The 18,401-nt window shown below is 38.3% G+C and overlaps 1 protein-coding gene across 1 annotated transcript in view; it reads left to right on the top strand.

The window, feature by feature from the left end:
• The window catches only part of LANCL3 (LanC like family member 3), a gene marked incomplete at its 5' end in the record, with an annotated part of 31,008 nt that extends 14,749 nt beyond the window's left edge, over positions 1-16,259 (top strand). Inside the window, 4 exons of the mRNA XM_080612766.1 lie at positions 10,951-11,074; positions 12,145-12,342; positions 14,338-14,545; positions 15,631-16,259. Of these exons, the coding sequence (XP_080468892.1) occupies positions 10,951-11,074; positions 12,145-12,342; positions 14,338-14,545; positions 15,631-15,790 (690 nt within the window). The 3' untranslated portion in view covers positions 15,791-16,259. The remainder of the gene's footprint in view (positions 1-10,950; positions 11,075-12,144; positions 12,343-14,337; positions 14,546-15,630) is intronic.
• Between the last annotated feature and the right edge of the window lie 2,142 nt (positions 16,260-18,401).

Here is an 18,401-nt window from a genome sequence, read left to right as displayed (position 1 = left end):
GGTTTTTATGCAACTCCTTCTAGATGCCTTCCCACAGTAGCAGCAGCTTGCTCACCTTTTTCACCTTGTAGCTCATCTTTCCTCCTCCAAAGGAGGCTCTAAAGCTACAGCTGGGGAGCATGCCCCGCTTAGCTGCTCTCTCCTTGTTGCACTATCTCCCAGTTTGCTGGAAGTGCACTTCTCACAGAACCCCAGGCAGGGTCTGGCCTGCTGTGGAGTAAAAGTGAACTAAGCATCATGTCTTTTCCCATTAGCAAGGGCAGAATGTGTTCACCTCCCGTCACTCGTACAGGTTTTAAGACCAAATTGGGCTCGAAGAAAATTACAGGCCAAGTGGGGGTCATAGTCTCCTCCTTTTTATATTCAATAACCTTGAGATTTCATCACTAACCTGGTAATTTAAATTCACAACCCTTCTCTTTCTGACAAAGTGCAAGAATTTAAGCTGATGTTTTTAAGCCGCATGTGCTGATGGCTAGAGCAAGTCTCTTACTGCAGCTCTGATTGAAATTACTTATATAAAATACTCAAATTCTGTTCAGCAGACCAGGGCCTGGAGGGGAGTGCTCCAAACTGTGGGCTCCAAAGTCACTCTGTTTCTTTGTCACCCAGAGCGTAAGCATGGTAAGAAACTGTTCCTGTGTGGCAGAGACACACTAACAGCAGAACAGCTTTGAGTAGCAGTTTTCAAACTTGTCCAAACAGTTGACTGCTTGCATTTGCTTGCAGTCAGGAGACAGCAGTATACAAACAAATGTTTCTTCTTCAGGATTTGTTTCCAATACTCCATCTGGTTTAATATCTTGTACCAGTACTAGATGACTCAAAGTAGCTGCACAAATGTCTGTGGAAGGCAGTTTTGAAGTGTGCTGTCTGTAGCTTGCCTAACCTGCATTTTTAAAGGAATGGCTTTATGCTCTGAAGCACAAGGGCTTATCTTTCTTCCAGAATTGATGGGCTGAGTTCTGGGAGCTGGTTGTATGACTTGGACTTGCAACATCTGTCAGGAATAAATGTTCTTCAATGGTGATTTTTGATGAGTTGGAAGGTGATAAAATATTTATTTAAAGATCACAGGCTCTGAAGAATTGTAATTTAATTTAATTGTAGTGTTGGGGCACTTCTGGCAGTTAACCCAAAAATCTTAAAAAAAAAAAAAATCTCATCTTAATTATAGAGAGGTTCAATTGGTTTGTTAGAATTCCACAGTGAGAGTGGACTCGTGCAGAAATAAATTCCCTAGCTTACTTGAGTCCTGGGTGAGCAGAGAGATATTTTGTCTTTAAGCTTGCTATTTTTCATAAGCTATCGTTTTGTTCTTACGTAACAAGATAAAACAACTTTCTGTGGTTAATTACCTCCTGTCCAGAAAATAAATGTAGCAGTCTTTTTAGCTTCATTTCTTAGGAGAATGTCTTACTTGTTTCTACAACACCTGTTTCTGCTTGATTTTTTGTATGTTGCTGTCGTTGGTTGATTTGTTTTATTTTGATGATGAGAGAACAAACCTGGAGACCTGCCCAATCCTGTAGTCCTGACAGAAAAAAATATCATCCTGGAAAACAGTGGAAATTTGACTCATGTCCTACAATCACAGCTGCATCGGTGAACCATGACCTAGCGTAACAGCTTGAAAGGCAAATGTATTCCTGTTAAACTGAATATCGAGTGAGATCGGATAGTTCTGTCCAGTACAATTTGATGGTGGGGGTATAAACTGCGGTCTTTCATTTTATTGCTAGGTTTTCAGTCCTTCAAACAATGTATTTGCAATAGGAAAGAAACTTTACAGGAAGAGCGTAAAGCTCTGCCTCAACACAAAATATAAACCATTACTTGGAATTCTAGCTTCAGGGGAGTGGTGTCTCATACCTCAACTGAAATTATTAATCCTCTTTCATTTAGATGTGGACGATGGTGTATTGCCCAGCTCATCATAGGAAACAATCTGCTTGAGAATATTTGTTCACATGAAGCAAAATTCTTTGAGGAGCTTATAAATGCAGTTCTATTCAATACAGGCATAGAGCATACACAGCCTTGAATTGTAAAAAAATGATGAAAGAACCCAAATGTTTTTTATTGTATGTAAGTCATGCATTCCACATTGGTGTAGAGCAATGAATGAGAATGCATCTGCTTGTCACTTCCCGCCAAACTGGCTAAAATGCAAGTAGGATCAATCCTTGAAGAATTAGATGTTTGCTCAGCTCTCTCTCTTAGGTTTTTCTACTCTGTGTCTGCAAGCAAGGTCAGCAAGAAGGCCTTACTCCTGTGTTCTCAATCTTTAAAGGCTACCTCAGACAAAATCATTATTGGCCTCAACTGTGAGCCAGCCCCATGGTGTTATTGGTAAGACATGGACTAACAAGAATTTATAGGAATAATTACATGGCATAGAAACCCTATTTACTAAATGAATTATTAGGCTCCATTCCTGGGGATCATTGAATTATTTTCGTATCTATGTTAGGTATTATGCCAACTGGTAAAATTTTCAGCATTTCTTATTTAACATTTGCCAGGAGTAACACCCCCCCAAGTTAGGACCCATTCAGTTCAGTGGGGACTTTGACATTAAAAGCCGTATGGATGATCTAATAGGTGAAATGACATCGACAAATTAAAAAAAAAAAAAAAATACTGCATGAAACTGAACTGGCTCTTTTCCTTTTCCATCATTCTGAGTGATTAAGATGATGGTTATCACTTAAGATGAATTGAACTATGAACATCTTTAGAGATATTCTCAAGGAACTGGAAATCAGTATTTCTCTATCCCTATCCTATACTTCTTATTTGCTGTATTGCATAGTTGCTTTCAGTGTAATAAAACTGTTCATCTCTTTTTGTGATCTCACATGAACAAGATAATTACTGTTGTTTAAACAATGGAAACTTTACAGTTATATACAGTTGCAGCATGAAAACTGTATTGACAAGCTGGAAAGAGATAAAAAGTTTTGTGACTATACAGGTTCTGTGCAGTAGAAGGATGGGCAGAAAAACATTTACTCATCCAAATGTGCTACATGCAACCTGCTGTTTTCCCTAGGTCAGTACTACACTGAAGTAGTAGACCATTATGTAGACCACTGAAATGTAGACCATCTTCTTCAGACGCAGCTAGTTAACATGGCCTACAGGGCCCAGGAACAATTTCACTCTTTTATCTCTCTTCCCCTCTCTTTACCCCTTTTCCCTCTCTCCTAGGGTCATTACACCAACCCATCTCTGTTTTGTGGTACCTTTTGCAGTGTAGCACCCAGCTGGTCCTTCCCAGCCCAAACACGGAATAATGAAGGTATCCAGCCAGCATAGTCTCTACCGGAAGAGATCACTACAGCAGTGAAGTTTCATTAACTCACATGCATGAAGTGATACACGGTGCTCTTGTCTCTTTGTCTTTCTTAACTAAACATCAGTTTAAAGGAACTTTACAGGTGTTAACATTTTTCCATACAAAACTAGACTTAAGTTTCTCAGAGCTTAAATTTTGGAGATGAATCAGTGATGTCTTCATTTCCTCTTACTCCTTGCAACAGTGTATTTCAGTGCCTGATTTCACTTCTGTGTTTAATGGCACTTTCAAAATTAACTATGTCTTCATGAACTTGGCAGCAATGTAATTCATAATCTTAAGAGACCCCGAAGTAAACACATTACAATTTATTAGATCAGTGCCCTGTCAGATGCTGAATGTTCTTGTTTCTAGAGGAAGTAAGGGACTGAAGGAATGGAAGTGCCTGGTTCTTTCTAAGATCTTCAGGACATCTTAAAGCATGGGTTATCAACTTTGTTCGGTTGCTATATACAGTTGCCATTTGCATTTGTAGAACTCTAAGCCTAGGTCAGCCTTCCTGTGAAAAGTATGAGCCTTTACAGCCGGGGCTTAAACCACAACAACTGACTGACTCAAGATCGAGTTCTGACCATTTCATGTTAACCTGCAGACACATATAAACACTAATAAATGCATTTTTCTGAGGAGCAATCTGCCTAAGTTCCTGGAAGCAAATGGTGGTGCCCAATTGAAGGGGACTTTCATGATTTTTCGAGTTCAGACTAAAGACATGGCTACTGCAGAGTATGGGGAGACTCACCTTGTTACAAATTTTTTATATTGTGCAAAGTCTGTTTCATAAACCCTGATTCCTGCTGCTTCAAGAGCTGAAAGAATGGATAATACTTCTTATGCCTCTCCATAAGTTGCATACATAAACCAGTTATAACAACAGGGCAGCTTTGCTACAACCAGATATGTATCTGGAACAGATGAGAACATGAATTCACTTCCAAGGAACCAGCAGACCTGCTGTTAAGGGGAAGTGAGCTGATCCAGAGAACACAGGGGCAGAGCAGATGTTCCATGCTTACTAGTGTAAAAAATGGAATGGGATCCTGGGGCAGTACAGCTACAACACACTGGGCTGCCTGTTATCCAAACAAGAGTGCAAGGTGTTCAGCTTGGAAGATGTTTATCATTGTAATGCAGAATTGTCAGGGACATGTATTTGGAGTGCAGAAGGATAGCTCTCCCACCAGGAGATGACAGCTCTGCACTGCAGTTTTGGCATAAGCTAACGACAGCAGTTTTGCACTGATGTACTTTCTGACTGAGACTAAACAGAGTCGAAGGATTTCCCACTGATGAAGTTTTTACATGAATAATCTTCCACCTACTTGTGTGGGGAGTGTAGATGGAAGAAGAGCAGTATCCATGCAGCACTAATCTCTGACTCATTTGCAGCTGTCATAAACTGCTGCAATGTTTGGTGGATGTGTGGTTTGACACACAGGAGCTCCAAACAGGGATTTGGATTGCAGAAAGTTGATCACTGATGCATCCATTTTGGCCACTTCCCAGGCTCTGTGCCCCAGAATGGCTGAGCCATGCATTATACAGCCAATGAATAATAATAATAATAATAAAGAAGAATCTTTCTTGCTTCTTGAAAAAAGCTGGGATTGAATTCTGTAATGTAGAAAAAAGCCTCTCCAAGCAGTGTTGGGTTTGTTTCTCAGTTAATTTCCAAGTGTTATATTTTTGCTATTTTTAAACATGTTTTTCAATTCATTCTCTTGAATTTGGGTGAAATTCTAGGGAGAGATGTTTGAAATTAAATTGTTGGCTCTCTGTGGTAACCCTAACTCTCTAATAGGCAGAAGAAAACATGCAACTGAGATGCAGACAGCTGCCATTTGAAAGAGTAACACAGGAGTGCATCCCTGGGTACCTCAATTCTTCCGTGATGGAACTCGTCCTCCTGAGGGATTCCCTGCTGTCTTTGAGGTTGATCAGCACTTAGGCTCTCAATAGGCAGGCTGATACCTCTTCAGTCATGTTGGTTATCTGAACTGCTCTGCTCTTAGATCTGTTCCTTGACATCCTTCCTGCTTCAGCTCTCTAGCAGCAGAGAGCAAGGGATTGTGCTTCTTTACTTTCTTCAGGTAAAGAGTGTGATGGGGACCTCTTGTTTCCTTCCTAAGACCTAGGAGAGCCCCTATATTAGAACTGGGTATCTGTATCCAACCGGACCCTGGTGCAGCTGAGTGAAGGATGTTGGGGCCTGAGTGTAACTGGAGAAACTAATGTTTTCCTCTCTCTTCATTGGCCCAGAATGGGGGAGCTTGAAGAAAGGTCAGTTGCTGGTTTTATTTCAGACTCTCCAGTGTCTAAGTTGAGACAGAATGAATAGAGATGCTCATTGCATTTGACCAACTGTGTAACCGCACCAGCTGTTCTCAGGCAGCCTCCTAGCTACAGTAACAGTTGTGCTGCATCCTTTTCTGCTACACTTAATTTGGAGTCATGTTTGAAATTTTCTCCTTCTCAAGTACAGGTTTAACAGCAGAATTTGATGGGTTTAATGCTACACAGTCCTGGCAAGTGAGACCTGTGGAATTTTGTTCTCTCTTAGTAATAAAAAAAGTGCTGTATTGTCTTCTTCACCAGTAACAGGACAGGACTGACATTGCTGTTTCCATGTTGCTGAGGCAAAGAAAGAAGCCTCAAAACCCTCCAAATTTACATATTAAAAAGAAGCAATAACAATGGGATGTATAGGGTAATCTGTTTTACTCAAGATTGCAGTCCAGTCCCATTTTCCAGTGAACTGGCACAATCATATTAGTAGTTGTGCTGAGCCTACACACATTGCCATGTAGTTGTGTTAAAATGGGAAAATTTGGGAAAATATGCTCTCTAGAAAGTACTATTAATAGTGCTGTTACAGCATGAAACATACTACATTAGCAACTATGTCAGTAGTACTCCAGGAACTAATCTGATTCCTTGAACAAAGTTTTCAGGAGATTTAAGAAAAATATTTATTTTTTTACGTTTTAAAAGAAGGGTGAACGTAGCACTCCTTGTAAGGAAAGCAGACAGCTGTGCACCTGGAGTTGGTTTTCTCAGTGTCCTGCAGGAGAGGTACATCAATCAGACTGGAATAAGTCTAACGGGAGGCAGAACCCTCTGTCTTTGTACGTGCTAGTCTTCCATGGCTTCAAGCGTTAGCATTGTCTGAAAGGAAAAAAAAAAAACTTGTCCATGACTGCACGGAAAAGTCCCTGAACAATTTCAGCCCCATCTTTGGTAGAAAAAAAGAAAAATCAAGTTTAAGGAGTGAACTTTAAGTCTCACACAGTGCAGTAAGGTATCATTAAATTACCAAGTTGGCTCCAGCATCTTTGCTTGAGTCAGCTGTCCTGCTGAACACAGAATCGTGTATCTTTTCTTACAGCACTTTTTAGTATTATAACTAACACACAAGCTCCCTCTGCTGGGCTTCCAGCATAGAAGACTAATGGCAAAGCTTCTGTTAGGTTATTATAGACTGACCCATTTTGACAGCTTATTTTGACGCTTTCTGCAGCATCAGAGAAAGTGTATGATCAAATTCATGTAACGGGCTTTTTTGAAGTGTGGCAGAGAGATTTTATGTGTTCGATACATTTTTTTTTTCCATGCACAGAGGGAGGTTTTTTCCACAATAATGTATGTGTAGCTGTTACCTGCTTAAAGTACTGATGCATTGATAAAAAGATAATGATACGTGGCATTCAGTAATGCCTTTTGTTACATACAGGAAAGAGATCTAAGAAAATAAATACAAATCTTCTAAAAGAATTAAGAGTTTACAGTCCTCAAATATACTCAATATAGTATGCAGTTCTATGTAGCAGTGGTTTTCCTAAGGCAAATCATAAGCCAAGGGGCTTGTAGCAGGCATTCAAAGGAATGATGAAGTGCTGACAATTTTACTGTAATTGGCAGCAAGGAAGAGCTAGTCCTGCTCCTTTCAGTGTAGTCCTCAGGGTCATGATTTCTGTCTAAAGTTTTTGAAACGTATTTAGGGCCTAGCATTGTCATAACCAATATATTACAAAATCTCTCTTAGGAGATTGAAAGGAGAAGTGAAATTATTTACTTCTAACAATCTAAAGGTTGAGTAAGATTGCTAACAACAAAGGATGATGTTCTATGATTGCTGTAGACATGGCACTTCCTTCCTGACTTTTAACAGGGATTTACTGAATAAAGCATCTGCTTTAAATAATTCACAGATTTGTGGAGTGCCTTAATGGGAGAAGGCATATTGACTGCAGTAGCACAAGAGAAAAATGGAGAGACTTTGGAAACACAGTGGCTTTTTAACTGTAAGTAGGGCTTCTAGGCACAGGCAGTAGTACAAATACTAAGCATTAAAGTGCTGCTGAACTGATAAGGAAATTGCAGGGGAAATGTGTAATGCATGTATTGCAACCTTTGATCTAGTGAGGAGACTAATGAACCCTTTTAATGCGATAGGACAGATTGTGGTGTCTTTAAAAATCCAAAAAGAGTTAACTGAAATATTAAACCATCAGCAGTACATCTCTTAGTGTCAGTAGTCTTTTGGCCAAGTATTGACATGAATTGACATATTGACAAAAGAATAATTTTACCTACTGTGTAGCCAGCTCATATTAAATGACATTCCAGAAATTTCTCAAAAACAAAGAAATATATAGCTATCTCAAGCATGAAATTATTTCCGGGTAGCATATTCTCATTTTGGCTTTATCCTTCATCAAAGCATCTGACAGCATTCACTAGACGATGTGATACCAATTTGTGATTTATCCTTTTAAAGCCTTTGGGATGATCACTATTTCTTTGCTGTTCCTAATTAAACATATTGTTTCAGTAATTCACAGGGGCAAAGAGGCATTGTTACTACAGTGAAATTAAAATGAACTTTGTAGAACCGGCCATAGTTATGATTAATGTATTCTATTATTGTTGTTTTGGGCATAAGTTTTCAGCTGCTTTTTTAAAGACAGTGTGAGGTAGCATACAGAAACTAGCCAGAGATGTTATTTCTTGGCAAGGTGAAAAATCTAAGGGGATTTTAACACAGAATTGGTTGAAATACAGTGTAGCAAGCCAGTGGGGATCTTAAGTGTGATTTCTGATCAATCAGCCTTTGGGAGGCCACAAATAATGACAGTAAGTGAGGGTTTCTGTTGCAGCCAACCATTTCCTAGAATAAGGAGCAAATACAAATGCTCCATATTTATGTATAAAACAGGCAGCAGCCCTACAGTGACTGTGGATTGAGGCACTTGGCAAGAGATAGTTGGAGTCAGCACAAAAATTTTCACATTTAGTTATTAGTTAGGACACATCTCCTACCTGTCTTAAGCAGTCAGGTCCATCCAAGTGGCCAGGGAGAAAGTTGCTTTCAAGATACACAGGTTACTTTATTTTCCATTTTCTTTGGTAATGTGGAAGTGTGTCATAGTAGGTTTGTTTTTATCATCCATTCTAATAATGATTTTAAATATCATTTTTTGTCTGGCTTAGCATGTGGGCTTTCTTTGCATTCTGAAAAAAAGGTGATATTTGTAAGCATATTTCATTATGCCAGCCAAAAAGGTATCCTATGTGTATACTTAAGTAATCATAGTGATTAAGTGTTTGACTCTTTACACTTACTTTATATTAAAAAATCATGAACAATTCATTTTTTGCTAGCTGATACTTCTTTATTGTACAAGGCTGGATTTGAGTAGAAGTTTAAATCCATTTAAAATACACAATCAGCGTTTTAAAATAGCCATTAATTCAATTTAAAAACTAAATGCCCAGAACATAAAAATAAGCTTCACAAAACATGGTATTGAAAGACAGTTCATTTATTAAGTAACTGAACTGACTAAGATTTTTCTAAACATTGTGCCTTTGCCTTCCAGAATTACAGCTAGGAGATCTTATCATTCACATTTATTTTCAAAGGGTTGCCTTACTAAACCTTTTGCAAAGTACAGAATTTGGAGGATTAGGTTCCAAACTGCAAGGTGGCAAAATAAGAGCTCTGGAGAGAATGCAGCGCCTCTCATTGTGTCTCTGCTCTCATTTGCTTAGGAATTAAATTCTTTCTTTAAATTCATTGAAGCTGAAACAATTCATTTAAAAATTACTGGAAATGAGTGAAGTCTCCAGATGTTAAAGGCTTATTTACTTCTACTGCAGTAACATTAAAGATCAGTAATCAAGATCAGAAGTAGGTTGTTCTCCAGGTTATACAAATATCATAGGCATTTGAAGCAGCTGTAATAAAATGTCTTGTTAACAGGGAGCAAAGTAAGATAGACAAACAAGATTTTTCAGCCATTACTTGTCACTCAAGTTCTAAGTGATACTAATTATCCATAGCATCTTTTACATGCCAAATGAGACAATATGGTTTATAACAGATGTTGCCTCCATACTTAATGCTAACAGAATCTATTAAACTTGAAGAAGTAATTGCAAATCCTATTATAACACAAATTATAGCAAAACCAAACGTTTTCAGAAACATTTTAAATACATTACCTTGATATTCCCGTTAGTTTTAGGATTACTATTTATCTTGTCAAGCCTATTTCTATGTGTTTTTTTTTTCTTCTGCTTCATTTTGCTTTTTTCCTTTCTCAGTTCTCTTTTCAAAAGTTGAAATAGATTTTTGCAAAGTACAGCTGAAAGGCTTTCCCCTAAAGCCAAAACTACTTCAACTAAATTATTTAAATGACCTAGGTATTGGTCAGTAATGTACAGATGTGGTTGACACAGAGGGAATTGCCAGTGATTGTAGTGAATCGCATATAATTAAAGCTGTAGTTAAACCCTGTAAAACCAATTCCTGTCTGAATTCTTTAGGTCAGTAACTTGGAAAAGTTCTTTTCTGGTGAAATATACTATTTGCGAATCTTACTTATATTTGACACCACTAAGAGTAAGGCATTAGTCATTTCTTAGGACTGCATTTAAGGCAGTGTTGACCTATTCATGATAATAAAGTCTTATAAACCTAGCTAGCCTGCCTTCATAGAAACCTGTCTTGCACTTCATTTTTCTTAGCATTTTCTTGAAATAAGAAATCCTGATTGTTCTACTAAGATGTTTCTAAACCCACATATATAGTCATGATTTTCAGAAAAATTTAGTACCCTCTTCCTTACATCCCATTTTCTGTCTGCAGAAAAATCTGTCCCAATATGCTTGTAACATTTACTTCTCTAGATCTCTTTTCCACTGTCTTCTCCTGATGTCTCTTCCTCCAGTCTGGAGGTTGTTGTTCTGTAGCTTGCCTGCTGCTTGTTGTCAGCTTCCATCAGACTGATGGATCTCTGGGAAGGAAAGGCAGGAGCTTTTAGTGAGCCTCTTTTCACCTCATCTGTACAGCTAAAGATGTGACATTCGCTTTCCTGAGATAGGATGAAACTCTGTTTTTAAGAAACATTATGTAAATTTACTGTTTTAGATAAGAAACTCTTAATAATGATACACATTATGGCATGCTTATAAGATTAAAGGCAGTACCTTGTCTTGTGAACCAGCAAAAAAGCAGAGTCCTGAAAAATATCTAAAAATAAAATTATTATAATGGACTTGATGTTTGGTTTGATGTTTCTGTTTAGGTGCTGACCCCAGCGCAAATAAAATCAATTTGCCTGGCCATACTAGAATCGGGAAAGCAGTATGCAGTGAAGAAGCGGAAACCATTCCCACTCATGTATTCCTACTATGGAACAGAATACCTTGGTGAGTAAAACACACTGATTACTTTGAAACTGATGCTGTGTGTAGATGCTGAGCCAGTCGACATTTTAGAAATAAAGTAAGTAAAACATACAGTGTAGGATTTCTCCTGATTTGGGGCCATCTAACCTCCTAAAACTGCTAACTGGGACTAAGGAGCTGGAAGGAAGTACTGATGCTGCCTAGCACTGGGGGAGGCTGGAGTACCTGTGCCACACCAGGGGAGCAGCAGGCAGCAGCTTATTTTAAAGGTAAATATACCCTTGTCAGATGGAGGCAGTGAGAGGTGTGGTGACCATGCCTGTGTGCAGAAGGTTACCAGAGAGAGCTTTCAGTGTATGATTCTGTGATGTTATTTGTAAGCTCCTGTTGCCACGCAGGGACTTGCAGAGCATTTTTGGCTCTAGTAGTGCAACTCAAGCTTATGGTCAGCTCCTACGCATCCCAAGCAGCTTAGTTGGAGCTCATCTGAAGCAGTGGTGAAAGATCACTGAGCAGATCCCTAGTGGGGCCCTCAAGGCACAATATCACACTGCAGAAAGTGTAAGATTGATTTAAGATCTTAGTGAGTTCTCTGGCAGGGGAGAAGTCAATGAGTGGTGCTGCTCCACAGACCTGGCAGACAATTATTGCACTGAAATTTAGGTTTTAGCTGACTGATACTGTCTGTCAGCAACTGGGAATACCATTTATGGTCCGGTTTCAATTTGAGTTCAACAAAGACTTCAGAATAATGGTCTAGATTCAGTAGTTTGTCAAGAAGAATAATGTCTTGAAATAGTATTCAGTTTAGGTTCAATTTAACTTTGTTCATGGAGTTTCAGTCATATCAGAATGAGAGCAGAAAAAAATTAATACCTATGAATAGGTAGGGGAACTGGAAATGAAAGAAGTAGTAACAAATCAGTGTCGTGCACCTAGAAAGCTTTTATTCCAAGCACTACTGTAATAGGCATAAAGAAGATGAAAGAGCCATGCACTTGACAAGGAAATCAGCCCCAAGGGAAAGTTGCTGTGAGGTGGAGGTAGGATCTAAACGTACCCTCTAATTTGACTGTTTCTATTCTTTACAGGTGCAGCTCATGGGCTTTCATCAATCCTTCAGATGTTACTTTCCTATTATGAGTACCTGCAGCCATCAGATCAGGAGCTTGTGTGGCAGAGCGTTGATTTTCTTATGGACCAAGAACAGAACAGCAACTGGCCTCCTGAGCTGGGAGAGACAATCGAGCGGGAGAATGAGCTTGTACACTGGTGTCATGGAGCTCCAGGTTCTTTTCCCATTGATGCTATGAATAGCCAAATGCTAATCACATTGCTTTTCAATGTTAAGTGATTCCATGTAGAAGATAGTCCAGGTTAAATCTGACTAATTTTGATGTTTTGTGGTATGCAGGGAAAATATTCAGGCTTTTTCTCCAGTAAAGAGTGTTTCAGTTATTGCTGAAGCAGCTGGAAAAATAAGTGTATTTTCTGCCTTAAAAACATAGGTGATCACAGCTGAAAGAATTCTGGTGATCCTGAACTGTGTATTTTCTGCTCTTGCTCCCTTTCATTATCAGATCTCAAAGACTGATTCAGCTGACAGTGTATGACTAGGCACAGAAATAGTGTGCAAAAGAACACTGATACAGACACATCAGTGAGTTCTGGGAAGGCCTTCAGAATATCTTTTCCCCCCTTGTTTAAGCTGCACTTACTACATGGATAAAGCATAAATTTGACCAAAATATTTTAATGTGAAGGGGAGTTTGTACTAGCAAAAAAGCCTTTTTTCTCAAGGTTACCCGTATAAAAATGCTTCTCAGAGATAATCAATCCTTAGTTTGGGTTCATGAGGTAAGGCTTATGTCTGTCAGTTCAGAATCTAATCCTATACCTTAGCAATTTTGGTAAGTAATGCTATATATTGAAATAGCTTTTTTACCCCCAGGCAAAATTTTATTGCTAACTAGACATATTGGCTTGGTAATATGAAACTGCACGTTACAAAAAACCTTACTTTTATTAAAGAACGTCCATAAATACTGATACATTGCTTTTAAAGGTGTTCTATTTAAATTACAAAAAGTACATTATAATTAACATCCCCTAAATGTGCTTTCTGCTGATGCATTATCTTTTTGTTGTTATGGTTAAGGAACAAACTTCTTGCTCCCACACTCTAATGAAGTAAAGCCAGCTTTTGTTTAACAAACTTTTTTTACTTTTAAAAGGAAAAAAATTACTTTTACAGCATGGCTGGCCTAGTGATGGAGGCTGCAGGGAAGATATTTCTGTTTCAGCAATCTTAAGAGTAGTTTTCAACTTGAGTTTAACTGTTAGTGGAGACATATGCAGTGAGACTTGCCCAAAGAGACAAAATCCCAAAGCACATAACGAAGTTACTTGAGGAGACATTTGGAAACATGCAAATGCATGAATCAGTATAATTCTTCCCCAGAAGATCCTGTATCCCATTACTGGGTTTGAGTAATAATACACATGTAGCTTACAAGAACACTTTTCAGCTACTTCAGTGTATGTTATATTCAGACCACAAGTAAGTTGTTCTAAACATTTCCTTAGGCGCTTGATTTGGTTATGTGTCATATGCATTCTTTGAAGGTTACCATGGACTGAACTGTGCAGTGCTCTGTTAAAAATTATAGTTAATTTATTCAAATCCCCTGTAAAAATAAGCCAAGTTGTTTGTTTGGTTGGTGCTTTGTTTTGTTGTTTTTTTTTTTTTTAACAGAAGTTAGTATGTATAACCATTTATAACTAGAATAAAGCAGCATGGGCTCCACTAAAAAAAAAAAAAGCAAGTTTCTTTTTCTCATTTGATAAAAAATTATCTGTTACTAATGTAAGAAATTATCTCGCCCATCCTTGCGTCAGTGTAAGTAGGTGAGGTGTATGGAGATTTGAAACCAATAGAAGATAGCACTAAGAGTTTACTGTATTAAAGGCAAAAATATAACTATTGTTCTAAATTGTTAGGAGACTGGGAATGTTAGAATAAACCCTGAAATTCAGTAATGCATTGAAAATATTGAAGATGGTTGTGTCACATGGGCTGGATAAGTACATCTTAACATATGCTTGCATGCTTTTTAGCGTACGAGATACTCTCCCCTCCATATGTAGCAAATAGATATGCAACATTGACAAGTGCAGAGCATGAGACTGCAGTTTTTAAGTGTATTAATCTTTATTTTCTTATGTGTTCTATGAAACTCTTGGCCTACTTATTACAAAAGACAATCTCACTGCTACTTTCCTAGGCATTGCATACCTGTTTGCCAAAGCTTACCTGGTTTCCAAGAAGCCTCAATATCTGGACACTTGTATCCGCTGTGGAGAGCTAACTTGGCAGAAAGGCCTGTTGAAGAAGGGACCTGGAATATGTCATGGAGTGGCTGGTAGTGCTTATGTGTTCCTGCTGCTCTATAGGCTCACTGGAAACTCAAAATACATATACAGGGCACAAAGGTTAGAATTCCAGCCTTTTTGGATTCAGGGTAATACTGCAAAGTTTCAGGAACTTTTATAAAGCTGTGCAGAGTCTTTGATCACTGCCCTTAGATGTAACCTGAATGTTTAAGCCTCAGGTTCAATTCTACTTATGAGTTGTGGGGCAGGCACACTCTGCAGAGAGCCCTGCAGTCCTGCCTCCAGGCTGCCTGCGGCAGGAGAAGCATCAGGTTCTCCCGGGGTTCCCTCCCTCCCTTCCTGTGAGCCTGTGCTCCTTTGGAGGGAACTGGGGTAGATGGGTAGCAGTGGTGTGCATCCAGGTCTCATCCTGACATGAGGTCAGAAAGCAGCCAAGTTGTGTACCTGTGTCCAGGAGCAGAGCAAAATGTGATTTTTTATGATTTTCAGAACATTTAATGCTATCCCTTACTACTATAAGTGGAAAGTAAGTATAGGAACTGCTTTGCTGTTACTTTACAGTTTTTGAATTTATCATTCCCATAGCCAGTTTGACATTGTGCTGTTCAGCTTAGCTAGTGGGGCTAATTCCATTTTGTCCTGATACAAGCAAGTATGGTCCAGTGAAAATTCTGTCACAGTGCTCCAATTATCTTTAATTGTCTTTCTGCAGCTTACAGTATTCAATGCTTGTTACTGACAGCATAGACTAATGAGCGGAAGTAGTATAGTAATTAGACTGACTTATTTTAAGCAGTCTGCTTTGAAGTGAGAACATCTTATTTGTGTAGTTATTTCAGCATTACAGAATTTGGTGCATCAATGTGAAACACTGCTTACATCCTGCTGAAATAACAATTGAGATACAAGTTATTTACAAGTGTGTTTAAGGATGTCTTACAGAAATCAGAAAAAGCTTATAGCTCTTAAGCATAGCACACATACAGATTGCAAAGGTTTGTCTCTTCTAGATCTGTTTCATGTGGAAATTGGATAGTGCAAAATTTGCAGATAAGATTAAATAATGAGCATTTTATTTTTTTAATCATTGGATGTTATTAAAATGATGCTTTCAAGCAACAAGTAAGTAGACTTAGAGGGATATCAAATAATAACAAACCTTTTTTTTTTTCTTTTTCTCCTAGGTTTGCAGAGTTCTTATTTACAGAAGAATTTAAGGCTGGTTCCCGGGCATTAGAAAGTGTATATAGTCTGTATGAAGGTTTCTCAGGAACTGTGTGTTTCCTGACTGACTTGCTGCAACCCAACCAAGCCGAGTTTCCTCTCTTCAGTGTCTTTGTCTAGAAAGTAACGTTCTCCAGGGCCACATCCTGGTGGGGATGGGAGAGGACACCTGCAGTTTCACTTATTTGTCAAGACAGGCTATTTACAAAACAAGCCAGTGGTACCACTAATGCTAGCCTTAACGTAGCTGGGAGTCAGGTGAAAAAGAAACTACACTGGGGCTTTGGGAGGGAAGTGTGTGGTCAAAAAAAATACGTCAGTGAAAAAAAAACCTGACTGAATCTGATGTGGTAGATATTTCACTGTAATAAGAAGCAAAATCTAATTACTCAAGTGAGAGAGAAGGGGGCATTCTCAAACTTTTAATTTGGTGGTTACGCTGGATTTAAAAAAAAAAAAAGGCAAGCTAGAATTACAGGGATATGCAAAGAAGAAACAGTGATGCATCCAGTAGGTTTTAAAAAGAAACTTGCAGAAAACTTCATGCAGCAATGCACTTATTGGAAAGGGTGTCATAGACATGTCACTACACTGCACAAAGGCAAAATCTGGGATTTTTTACCTAAACCACGTCTACTAGTTCTAGTAACATGTATTAGAAATACCTGTATCCTGGAGCTCTTTTGTCTTCATGTGCATATAATGATGTTTATGTAGATAGCTATATATTTAGCCTGCAGTTTCACAGGTTCATTTCAGCTAGTGGGGTTTCGTGCGTGTAAATGAGAACTTAATGTGACCCTTCCTTTCAGAGCTCAGTCTATCATGAGGAGCTGGTCTCCTAACTGATTCACTGTAACTGTGTCACTTCTTGTCAATACTTTCCCTGTCACAGGGAAGATGAATGGAGCCATCGAAAAGACTTGGATTGAAAAGTTCTATAGCAAAGATATGGCAGGCAGATGCTTTCTTCATGGTACAACATTACTAGATAAGTATTGTTCAGTGGTACAAAAAATTCCTTTAAAAATTAATTACTTACAGCAGCATTCCTGATCTCAATAACATACATATTTTAGAGAATGGAAAATCTGTTTTCCCTGATGAATTGTTCACTACAAACCCTGCAAACTGAATGCAAACCTTGGGTGGCATACTGGTCTTAAAAACCCCCTGATAATAAATTTAAGATTTTCTTCTTTTCCTGCTTAACAAAATAATGTGTGTGCTCAAATGATTTGCAGCTATAGAAATAAATGGGTTGCTCAACACTAGTTGCACTAGCACTTAAGGTTGCAATTATATGCTGTTTTATATGTATTATATATATGACATAGTACTTGAAAGCTAAAGAAAACACTGACCTAGATTTGTACTAAAACCTATAAAATCAATATCCGTATTTAAAATATATTTAATATTTATTTATTTATTTTTATGGGAATAATGTAATGCAATTGCCTTTAAAGACAGATTGGGAAGACCAGAATGTCGAAAGGTGGAGTTAGGGTGAAAAATTTATCATGCATGCACTGCCAAACAATGCAGTCTCTCTTCCTGCATTCTCAGCTGGAGGATATTACAATCCTTTTATTTTTAATGGCTAGTGGATTAAAGTTCCCGTTTAATTTTGGTAGGCCTTGATCAGGCTGTGCATTGGAGCCAGGTCTGACAATCCTTCCACATTTTAATAGAGTAATCTCATTCCTAATCTTGCCACTTATTTTAATGAGATGGCTTGCAAGATTACTACTTCTATTTTGTCTTGCACTGTGCAGCTCTAATTAGTTAGCCATAGAAGTAACCATATTTCATTAGTGAATAAAGCAATGCAGTTCAGTATCAGTTTGTCAAGAATTTAGGGATTTTTTGGTGAATGGAAATGTTAAAATTCAGTGTAGAGTTGCTACGTGTTTACTTATTTGTGGGATAAAAGGTTCTTCTAAGAAAGCCATTAATGTCACTTTGTTACTCTGAGCAGTGAGATGTGTACACACAGGAGCTACACCAACCCCAGCAACAAGTACAGCAGCTACCCAAACCCCGACAATTTCACATGTGAGGCTAAATCAAAAAGTCAATGGAGATGCGCATGTGCTCTGCCCAGCCATGCTGAAGTGCTCCTGTTAGATCAAAGTCAGTTGTCAGTAGTGGAGATTGTAAATCCATTAGGATTTTTATCTAGTTGCTTCCTGTAATGCATGTGTCTCATAGATTTCATAACCGGAATCTTTTTAAAGAAATGTTTAAGGAAGGTAAAACTGGGCCTATCCACTTTTCCCCTGTGCTAAATAGCTTTTCGGTCTCGATTTTTATTGTGGGATAATGTCACTCAGCTAAAACATGCAACAAACAACATTTGTGCTATAGCATTTCAATAGCTACTGTAACCGTATCCTATCTTATTGTAAGACAGAGAACCAGCTTTTGCCATGATCTAAACTCAAGCTACTGCAATCTGCGTATATTGCCAATCCTTTTATTTAGAGATACAAACATAAAACAGAAACATCTAGCATTTTGATAACTACACCCTCAAAAAACACAACGAATTCCAGACTTAAGCCTTAACAGAATCTACATGTATCAGAGTAGTAATCATGACCTTTTGATTTTGTACCCAGTGCCTACTTTTTAATTATCAGTGGGCCACAACATTTAATTGTTTCTAGTTAGTTATTTCTCAGGAGGTGCTTGAAGAAAATCTTTGCCAAAACCTCAGTAAACCTAG

The sequence above is a fragment of the Psittacula echo genome (assembly GCF_963264785.1).
Source record: "Psittacula echo genome assembly, chromosome: 3".
Classification (NCBI taxonomy): Eukaryota; Metazoa; Chordata; class Aves; order Psittaciformes; family Psittacidae; genus Psittacula; species Psittacula echo.
Note: the sequence above shows the minus strand (reverse complement) of the source record. Positions and strands in the feature narration are given on the sequence as shown.